Here is a 10,542-nt window from a genome sequence, read left to right as displayed (position 1 = left end):
CCAACTACGGGTTGATAGCATGTGTACAAGCCCAGGAGATACATATATCCCCCTTTCCCTATGGAAAACGGGACAAGCTCTCCTTCTAAAAAGAGCCTTGCCAAGGCTGCACAAGCCAAATTCGGGAGTTTGGCTGTGTTCCATCTCCTGTGCTCCAGTTCTGGACAGACAATTGCAAACTTGTATTTGTGACTCCTACTGATGCTCAAACTGTCCCCAGATCTTCCCTTGGTGAGCTGGGCACTCCCCTGGCTCCCGCATCACCCCCAGCAGCACTGTGTCCCACATCATCTTCATGGAGAACACACAAACCAGGTGAATGATACTCCAATTCCTGTTCCCATCAGTGCCATGAGTTTTTCTTGGACTTCCTGCAGATACATTACTACCTTGCCTTGCTCCTACTTTTGCAGGCAGGGTATAATGAGACTACAGTTTACCTGGAGAAAGTGTAGGAGTTGCAAACAAAGAGCAGCTCCCAGAAGCATCAGTGTGCTATGTGCACACATCCAAGGCTGGAATCCAGATGCATATCCGACAGGGAGGTAGAAGCCATATTCAGGGTGCCAAGCCTTTCCGAGGCATGACCACAAACCCTTTGGAACGTGCCCCAGTGAGCAGGTTTGACTTCACCAAGGAGGACAGCAGAGGCTGTTGACCCTACAAAGTGGGACACATCTTGACCCTCCTGTGAGGTAACTGCTCAGACTGAGTTTCCCCTTAGAGCATATCCCCATGGGCCACAAGTCCTCAGAAGTGCAGGCAGCAGTACAATTCCCAGAATTTGCTCCTGTTCGAGCACAAAATAACTTTGCATACACACTCCTGGGTGGAACATAAGGCACGGTTTTATTTTCCCTCATCCCTTCCTCTCAGCTCACACCCATCGCGCTGTTTGCCGGCAGTGAGGCTATGCAGGTATCAATCATGTGGATCCTCATGGATCATTTGTGCTCATGGAGCAGCCAGAAGCAGTGGCCTGGGCTCCCAGGAGCTCACCTGGATGCTCAGAGTGCCACTGTCCTGAGCAAACTCCTTTGGGAGGTGTCACTGGGTGGCACGCACAAACACTCTGAGCTCTCCTTCACTTGTCCACAGCATGACCAGTGGTGGCAGCCAGGGTGACCTCTGTGTCCATGGCCACAGCCTTGGTACCCACCTGCAAGAGAAGAGGCACCAGCAGCTGAACCCAAAGCGGGCCAGAAAATCCCAGTGTGTTACAGGCTTTGGCCCCAGGACTTCTCTAAAATGTGCTGATGAGAACACAGCATATTCAAGGCCAAAATTGCCAGGGATCCATAAAGAAAGAACAACTCATCCCAATTGCTGGGGAAAGCTGAAGATTTCTGTCCCCTTGCCTGTTGAATATAGCAATACATGGGCATCCAGAACCCCATGCTAGCTGCTTGTAGCTATGGCCAAAGATACAGATCAATCACAGAAAAAGGAAGAGGTCAGTTCTATCCTAAAAACACGCAAAACACATGATGACACACGCAGGTTAAGAACAGGAAAGCTGGTGGGGATTAAACAAGTAAGGGTGTTGAACTCTTGTCCTCAACACGGAGGCTTTTCTAGAGTACATAGTTGGTCACTGTGCAACGCAGCATGCCAGCACTGGAACAGGAACACTGTAGATGCAATGCTGCTCAGCCTCACTCAGAAGGGCTGAAAGGCTGAGGTGCCCTGCCCCACCTCCTACACAGCTGGCTCTGGTCTTTGTCGATGGGATGTACCACAAAGACCCTTCGGGTGTCCTGCTGCATTTCTCACTGCTGCAGTCACCCCACCAGAACGTGTGTACGCACAGTTTACCACAGTCCTGGTGCATGTGCAAGGTGGGAGCTGGGCCAAAGTATCTCCTCATACCTCTATCCACTAGGGAGGGCCTAGTGCAACAAATCCTCCAGATCCCAGCAGCATGGGGAAAGCTGAGCACCCACCTGGCATGGTCCCACCACAGGCACAGCGAGCGGCTTTCTGGCCTCCACTGGAGCAGAATGTGCAGCAGTGAAACACCCCCTGGTGCTCACGGAACTTGTGCTTCACCATCAGAGTGAAGGGAGAGCCCTGCAGAGGACAAGACAGGTTGCTGCAGTGGGTGCTGTCAGATGTGTCTGCGTTCTCAGACACCGAAGTGGGTGACCCTGTCAGACACAGATCACTAAGCCCAGCCTTAAACTGCTACATGGTAGAGGTAATCCTTAGAAAGATTTAAAGCAAGTACATAAGAAAAGAGAAGCAGGTAAAGAAGAAGCAGTGCAAGAGAAACAAGAAATGCTACCTGCACATGTTGCCCTTTCACACAGACGCAGACAGCATACAAGCCTGGCTCCTCAGGGCTGTAGGAAATACAGTAGGTCCCGTCACCATTATCACATACTGTTGGCTTGAGTGCACTGTGAACAGAGAGAAGTCCAAGAGGTCACTGACTGCCAGAAAATTGCTATAAGTGTAAACCAGAGTTTGGCCTAGATTGGCCTAGAGTGGCTTTCACACACCCCTGCTACTGGAAGCTGCAGATACCATACAAAGGAAGTCACAAAGCCAGCTGCACTGCAAGGATTTGTAGCAACCTGCACTCCGAAAAAGCAGATGACATACAGCACACTTGAAAGTCAGATTATCCCATCAGATAACGGCGCACAGAAATGGGGTAAATTCACAGCTTCAGCAAGCAGTTACCTTCAGAAAAACCCATGAAGAAGACAGGATATAATCAGGTAGGTTTGAATCACTTTAACCACTGTCCCAGCTGCACTGACCCCAACTCTTCCCTTCAGTGCTGAGGAGTTCTAGGTCCCTGATGGTAAACTCTCCCTTTTCGTAGTGAAGCTCATTCCGTTTCACAAGAAACCCTAGTGAACAGAGTGCTAGAGAGAAAGCCTCAGCTGGTTACTGGAGGATTAATTGCCTGCTCCACAGGAAGATGGAAAGCTTTCCACAGACAATTATCAGGCAGCTCTACAGAGAGGAAGGTGTTCTTGCTAATCCCCACTAATTAGTCTCCTGGGCCTCCTGACATGACAGTTTATAATCTGTATTCTCCACCCCCAACACTTCACATCAATACAGCTGCCCACATAATTTCCTGCCATGACCTGTGTGGTGATACTTCACGCTCTTCTGCAGCTGTTGTGCCTCAAAGCAAAGCCAGATAGCTTTCAGCAACCCATGTAGCAACTGCATACAGGCAAGAGAAAGAAATCGCCACAGCGACCTCTATCCCACTGAGAGAAATCCACAAACCCCTCAGGCGTGCACCCTCCTACCTACTAAGTGCACTTAGGGAAGAAAGGTACATTGGAACAATATTCTTGGACAATAATGCTATATTGATAAACATCTGTGCAGCTAGCACTGCTTCTGTGTGCTTTGTCAACATAGCAAAGGGTTTTAGCATCCTGCCCCTTTATTTCATCGGGCCATCCCATCATGAGTGTCCCTGGAACAAATTAATGCTGACATCCGGTTCCAACTACTGCAAAGTAATAGATATTTTTTTTAAAAACTGACCGCCAACTGGTTCTGCTTTTGTGCCTGGCTGCTCTTTAGTGACAAGTGTGGTCTGGAAACAGTTCTATTTTTTTCTGGTTGGTCATTTTCCTTGTGGAAACACTGAGGAGCTCAAGTGCAGCCTTTCTTGCTTTTGCTAGAAAACCTTCAAAGATGTTGAAGTACTCAACGCTTGCAACTACAGGAAAAAGGACAAAAGCACAATATAGATTCTTTCTCCAGAACATGAAGTAGGCACTTCCATCAGCTGTCAGAGGCTCATGAGTTCGGTAAACTCTCTCTCTGACTTAGGATGGTCATTCAGGGTTTGCGATGACTTATGCTTACTAGGTGTTAACAACAGCAGGGGCCCCAGGTGTCTGCTGGGAGGAGTTAGGAGGAACAACAGCTCCCTCTGACCGTGCCTAGCAACACACACCAGGAGCTGAATCCTTTAAGAAGCCCAAATCACTCAAAGACTCAATACAAATCTCAGCAATCACTGTCCAGCCAAATACAACCAGTAGGAAGCACTGCTGTACCTGTGGGAGAAAGAGTAGTGCCTTTTCCTCTACAGATTCTGACCCACTTGCTCAAGCACATCCTCCCACCTGCCTAAGCAAGCAGGGAACCAAGGTAAGGGAGGCAGGAAGGCAAAGCCAGTGACCAGGGATTTCTTGGGTGAAATACCCACCAGTCTCTCTTGTCCTTGTGGGTGAAGGTGACCTGCACAGCCTCTCCTCCCCGTCCCATGCGCTCCCCCGTGGTGTCCTTGCACAGCAGGGTAAAGCCACTCAGCTGGTTCTGACGGGCACTGTGGAGACCTGGAAAAAAAAACAAACCAGAAAGAAACAGGACTAGAAAGGATTCAAGTCAAGCCATGACTGCCACCTCCCACCGACTTTGCAGAGTTGCAGCCCCATCAGAGCACAGCCAGGACTTTGCTTCTGGGGTGTACAGCTCCTTCCACTCACAGGGGAAAGTCAACATATGACTGGGTATCAGGAGAGAGTGGAAGCCATAGGTTCTGAGGTTGGCAGGTTTAGCCCAGAGGTCTGTATGGACCAAAGGGGTCTTTTTCCTGTCACTCTAAGCCCAGCTGGCACCTCCCCAGAAGGCCCCAAGATGCACCATGCAACCCAGAGGAAGAAGGAAGAGCCCCACTGTGCAGTGTGGAGCACCAGAAAATTCAACACCTACAAACACTACAGCTTGGCATGGGAGGGATCCGAGAAGCCCTGGGTCCGTCTCATCTGCCCTGCACAGGCTGTTACTGACCGGAGCTGGCTGCGCCCTGTGGGATGGTCTGAACATTATCTGTTTGCTGGCCCTGCTCCAAGTCCTTAGTAAGCAAAAATCCATGAAACCATCGATGCCAGGTATTCCCACAGCAATCTCAGTAGAAATCATAATGGGAATGAACCTCCTCACTCAGCCACAAAGTGGATCTGCCTGGGCTCATGCTGAGGGCCACCAAGAAAGCATCATGTCCTGCCACTGCAGGTGCCATTCCCATCCCCCAAGTGAGCCCTCCTCATGCCTCAGCCCCATGCTGAGGTTGGTGATGTTGTGAAGGGCAGTCCCATACACCCTGCACATCTGGATGAGAAAAGCTGCCTGGCTCCCCACCCAGCACAGCTCCCATAGGCAGGCAATGCAACTTCTGCTGGGGCTCTACCTCTGCCCCTGGTCAATGACTGGATAGCAGAGAGCCAACAGTGCCAGAAGCTGCACACCGTGTGGGTACAGAGAGCAGAGGGGTGACTTCAGGAAGCAGCGCACGCCCATTCAGCTGCTGTACAGCACCCCATTACCTTCCCCATGCAGGGTACATCTGGCCGGATCAACCACTTTGAGAATGGCCCCAAAAACTTCATAGCCACAACACTGCCCTGCCCTCTCATGAGGGGAGAACTGGATCCTGTCGTCCACACTGGGGTGGGTGCTGTAAGCAATGCTGTTGAGCTTTGCCAGACGGCTGGACACCACCCCTTTGGTGACAAGGATCTCCACATCTGAGCCGCTCATCAGCAAGTGCTCTGTGAACTCCACGCCTGTCCTCAAGTCCAGCAGCAGCTGCTGCAGCTGGGCCTTCTGCAAGTGCAGCAGGTTTTCCTTCTGCACCTTCAAGTCCTCCAGCTGCTTCAGCAGCCGGTCCCGGTGCTCTTCAATCGCTTTCACGTAGCCCCTGGCAAACTGGCAGATCTCTGCGGCCACAGCCTCTGCGCGACTGCGGACCGCACTGCCCATCTCATCGACCTGGCTCAGCACATCCTCCAGGGTGTCCATGTGCTGCTGGCTGCTCTTCAGCAGCTCCCGCAGGGCGTCCCCGTGCCTGTGGATGACATTGCCGGTGAAGTCACAGGGGTGCTGACGGTGTTTGCCCAGAACGCAGTCCCGGCACACGGGCTGGTCACACTGCTCACAGAACAGCCTGAGCTCCTCTGTGGGATGGGAGGGGCACAGGAGAGGCTTCCCAGCCTGGCTGCAATCCTTGTTGTTCTCCAGCTCTGTCACAGCATGGGAGGCCGTCTTCTTCTGTCTCCTAGGCAGGAGCAACCATCAGTCATGTTATACATGTTGGATACAAAATGCAAACACTGAGACCCTTGGCAAATGCCTTTCTGTACAGGCTGCAAGTCGTAGTGTGCACTGCTCCCTCCTGTCTCCACTGAAATTCCCCGAAAGGACTCGTGCTCTCCTGAGAACTAGGCTCCACACAAAGGAGGAGCTCACTAGGGGCTGCTCTCAGGCTCCCTGAGCCTCCCTGACTGCATGGTCAGCACTGATTTCAGACACAAGGCAAGTGAGCTCTAATACCCCTCAGGGTAGATCCTGCTCAGAAGAGGCCAAGGATGGGACACAGAGAATCTGTTATAACCCACACATCTACCATGTCACAGGGCAGCACTAGAATATTTTCATGCTATTTTGGGCACTGGCAGCTAGTTTTTGAGAAGGATGTAAAACCCTCCTCTCCTTCACTAATGATTTGTGGCAGTTGCAATGGGAGCTCCAAGCCATAAGCAAAGACATTCTCCAAGGACCAAGCTCTGCAGAGTTGCTCTGGTAACACAGAGCAACCTCACCACAGGCCCTTATGCTACTCCTTTTGCTTCCCACTAATCTCCCTAAAATCCACCACATTTTCAAAGCCTTCCAGTGTTGCGTGACTTCAGCCTAAGATCTCTCTCACTTGTTCCAAGGAGCGCAACCATGGCACTCAGAACCATAGAAACCTTCCCTACACACCATGAAATCCTTTCAAAATGGTTTTTCTTAGCCCTTGTTCTGCTCTGACATCAACTAAATCAAGTGAGTCTGTAGATGCAGGTGGGGTGAAAAAATTATAGCAGTGAATACTACTGGAAGTGGGTCACAGGGACAAATTTTCTGCTGCTTTCTCCCTTCTGCAGTTATTCCTGTCAGTGCAGCAGGCTGCTATTCAAGGTCTCTTATCACTCTTCAGCAGCTCCATGAGATATGAGGCATTAGCTAATCAGAATGGTATGCTGAAAATTACACCCGGAGTGGAAAGGTAACTAAGAGCCTAAACCATTTTCCCCACAGGCACCAGTATGTGCAGGGGGGCAGGGCAGGGAGGAATGTCTCAGTTCCATCTCGGGAAAGACTCTGCTAATCAAGTGAAAAGGAGCAGCAAAAGTGGAGGGAATAGACTGAGCTATGTAACTCAGGCTGAGGCTTCCCTAGCTCGTGCTGCTGGGTGTTTTTCTGACCCTGCCTGTCACCTCGTTGCTTCAGGCGTTATACCACTTTTCTTCTGTAGTGCTGACTGTCCTCTGCTTGGCTTACAAGCCACTGCGCCCCTCTCCTCTTTAACCCCTAACTCTGTTGCAGTTACCTCTTCTTCCTACAATACTTCTACAACACGTAGCAGGCAAGCACACGGGTTGATCACTAGCAGGTAGCAACCACAATAGGCAGGACTTCCACGCATCTCCTTTCACTTTGCCTAATGGTGCCTTTACACATACACACAGTAAATGGTCCTGGAGGTGCAGAGACGCAGAGCAGCAGCTTAACTTCCCGTTTTCCTTTGGGAGACATGTCTTCTCAAAGCGGGGCATTGCAGCATGAGAGGCTGTTATCCTGCTAGTACCTGCCCATACCCATGCCTGTTGCCCAGGGATACTAAACTGAGATGCAAACCAGCATGTGGACACCACTACAGGCAAAGGGTGGCCTGATTTTGGACTTAATGGCCAGTAACATGGCTGATGGACCTACTCCCAAGAAGTTCAAGAAGTGTTTGGACAAAACTCGCAGGCACATGGGATTCCTGGTGCCGTCTTGGGGCCAGGACTTGGACTCCCTGATCCTTGTGGATCCCCTCCAACTCCAGACATTCTATGATTCTATGCTAGCAGCTTTCTGGTCCCCACCTGACTACGGACCATTCTCCGAGCATCCTCCAGGCAGGGGTGGTGAGCGGTGGGTAAAAACTGGGAGACACGCCAGCTCTTGCTCTGGCTCTCCGAGTGGGTCCCTGCCCGCCGCCCCCCAGCCGCGGTGTCCCCGCCCCGCCGCCCCTCACCTGTGCGCCCGGCAGCAGAAGCGGCAGAGGCGGACGCCGCAGGTCAGGCACCGCCCGGCCGCCGCCCCGTCAGCGCAGAGGTCGCACCCGGCCGCGGCCCCGGCGCGGCTCCCGGCCAGACAGTCGGGGGGGAGCTGGCCCACGCCGCCGGCCGGCAGCGACACCTCGGCGTCGCACACCGGGCACAGGACGGGGCGGGCGGCGCCCGGCGGCCCCTCCGGCGGCCCGAGGCGCCGCAGGCAGGGCTCGCACAGCGAGTGCAGGCAGGGCAGCAGCCGCGGCGACACCCAGGGCTGGGCGCACTGCGGGCAGCGCGGCCCCGACATGCCGGCAGCCGGCGCGGCCCCTTTCCGCCGCTCCGCCGAGCATTCCCGCCGAGCATTCCCGCCGGGAACGCCTCGCGCCGCCCCACACGGGGTCGTTCCCGCCCCAGGGCCGCCCGCCCCGTGAGGGGCGCGGGGGCCGCGCTCTGAGGGGCGGGGGCTGCCAGCGGACCCCGCTGTTGCCTCTCCCGCTGCTCCTCCTCCGGTCAAGGAGGCCGCAGGGGCTCCGGCAGCCCCCTTTGTCCTCCTCCCTCTCACCGAGGCGCGGAGGGACGGGCCCGCTGCCCCCTCCTTTGGTACCTCCTTTGGTACCTCCTTTGGTACCTGTTGTCTCAGCCTGTTGTGTGGGAAATGGCCCCTTCCCACCCCACCGCCGGTAGATCGCGTTTCCACTTCTTCCAGTTCAAAACTTCCAGGTTTAGCGCCTGACTGGCCTCTGCAGCCCCTTTGCCGGTCTGCTGGATGCCTTCAGGTCTTGGTGGTATTTCCTTCGGGTCAGTGGAGACCTCGCCGCACAGCTGAGCGAGAGCGGTGAAACTTTAAGAGACGCTGCAAGGCGGCCAGGCTTCCCTGCGACTGTCCACCGGGACGGGCTCTGTCTCTCTTCATTCACTGCACCTGGGAATTAGGAATACTGCAAAAGGCAGGCTTTGAAAGCCCAACGTCAGTGAAGCCCTGCATGATGCCCCTTGGACTTTGATGGCATCTACACGGCTGCTTTTATCAGTCTGATGTGTAAGCTCTTCAAGGACTGAAACCAATTTCTCTTGTTTTGAAAAAGCTCTTTTCTATAAAGCCTCCTCTAGTGTACCACATTCAGCCCTTGATGATTGAACTCTTTACCAGCCTCTCCATTAGTTTGCCCAGGACATTCAGTATCTTACCTGTCTCATCCTGCTGGCCTTTTTGAATACCAATGTAATGTGAAAAGCATTTGAGACTTCCGGAGTTTAAGTTCCCTAAGACAAAAATCAACAACAAGGAAAATCTCCAGTCAGGTTTTTGTTTTTAGAACCACAGAGTCCATTTACAGAGCAGTAGATAAATACTTAATATCTGCATATGACACAAGTAAATATTTCCTCTATAACAGATGTTAACAACCCCCGATATACAAGGGCTTAACACAGAAATCGTCTTTTTCTTCTGATACACTCAAACATTTCTGTGTCTTTTATGTTGTAATACAAGATCCAAGTTTTAGGTCATGATGAAGTGTTTACAACCTCAAAGCCAATCAAAAGAAGAAAGGTGTTCCAACAGCCTTCTTCAGATTAACTGTTAGCAGTTAACTATAGCAGTGGTTGCTACTGAGGTTAGAGGATAAAAGCTGCAGTAATTGTGAGACAAGATAACTTGATAAGAATATTCTGTACTGTCACAAAGAAAGACTGGTTCTTTTAATCATGCTGGAGGAAAGAATAGTAACTGGCCATGTAAACGTGGGTGTGGGAAGAAAACAGGGCAAGAAAAAGGTGAGCAGAAAAGGTGAGCTACCTTCTGAGAATGGCAGCATCTTTCATCGCTGCAGAGAGATGGTGGAATAAGCCATGACTAGCAGTGGCAGAGGAAATCTGAGAATCTAGCCCAGCTGATCTGATAACGTTCCGTGCCATTGATCTGGTTGGAGCATGGATCCCTGCTGAGTAATGTATTTATGAGTTACCAACACAAAGCAGGAGCACCCTTGGGATGATTAGAGGAAGTTGCAGTGAAATGGGCTGGAGAGAATCATCGAAGGAGCCCTTTGAGACTTGGGGAAAGAAAGGAAAAGCAGAAATGCAGAAAAAAAACCACCCAGAAAACTAACCCAGTGACCCACAAAACAGGAGCTGCTTTAGCACAAGCTCATTATTCACTTTGGTTGCTTTCCCCATAATATTGTTTTCTTGGCTACTGTCAAGTCAGTGGAGGAAGCCCCTGTGCCACTATGTCCTACATTGTGGAAGGCAACTCAATGGACATGTAAACTGGAGCTCTGTGAATATCTTCAGTGAAGCATTTTGGTCTGCAAAGCACTGCAAGAACTTGCGGGAGAGACCCTCTCCCACCTTGGATTATCCAGTGTTTGCTTTGTAACTGGTCAAAACTTAGGGATGAAAAAAAAAAACCAATGTATTAATATATATACACTGAAGGGCAATAAAGGAGCATAGTTACATAAATCAA

The 10,542-nt window shown here is 51.7% G+C and overlaps 1 protein-coding gene across 1 annotated transcript; it reads right to left on the bottom strand.

Moving 5' to 3' along the window:
- Positions 1–830: 830 nt before the first annotated feature.
- Positions 831–8,443, bottom strand: TRIM45 (tripartite motif containing 45). Its single transcript, XM_032098430.1, has 6 exons — positions 8,051–8,443; positions 5,310–6,040; positions 4,190–4,319; positions 2,285–2,399; positions 1,944–2,070; positions 831–1,159 (listed from the first exon to the last, which is right to left on the bottom strand). Exons 1-6 carry the CDS (start codon positions 8,374–8,376, stop codon positions 1,008–1,010), a joined length of 1,581 nt encoding a protein of 526 aa, XP_031954321.1. The 5' UTR covers positions 8,377–8,443; the 3' UTR covers positions 831–1,007.
- Between the last annotated feature and the right edge of the window lie 2,099 nt (positions 8,444–10,542).

Source organism: Corvus moneduloides, chromosome 2 (assembly GCF_009650955.1).
Source record: "Corvus moneduloides isolate bCorMon1 chromosome 2, bCorMon1.pri, whole genome shotgun sequence".
NCBI lineage: Eukaryota > Metazoa > Chordata > Aves > Passeriformes > Corvidae > Corvus > Corvus moneduloides.
This window is presented reverse-complemented; position numbering and strand designations above follow the sequence as displayed.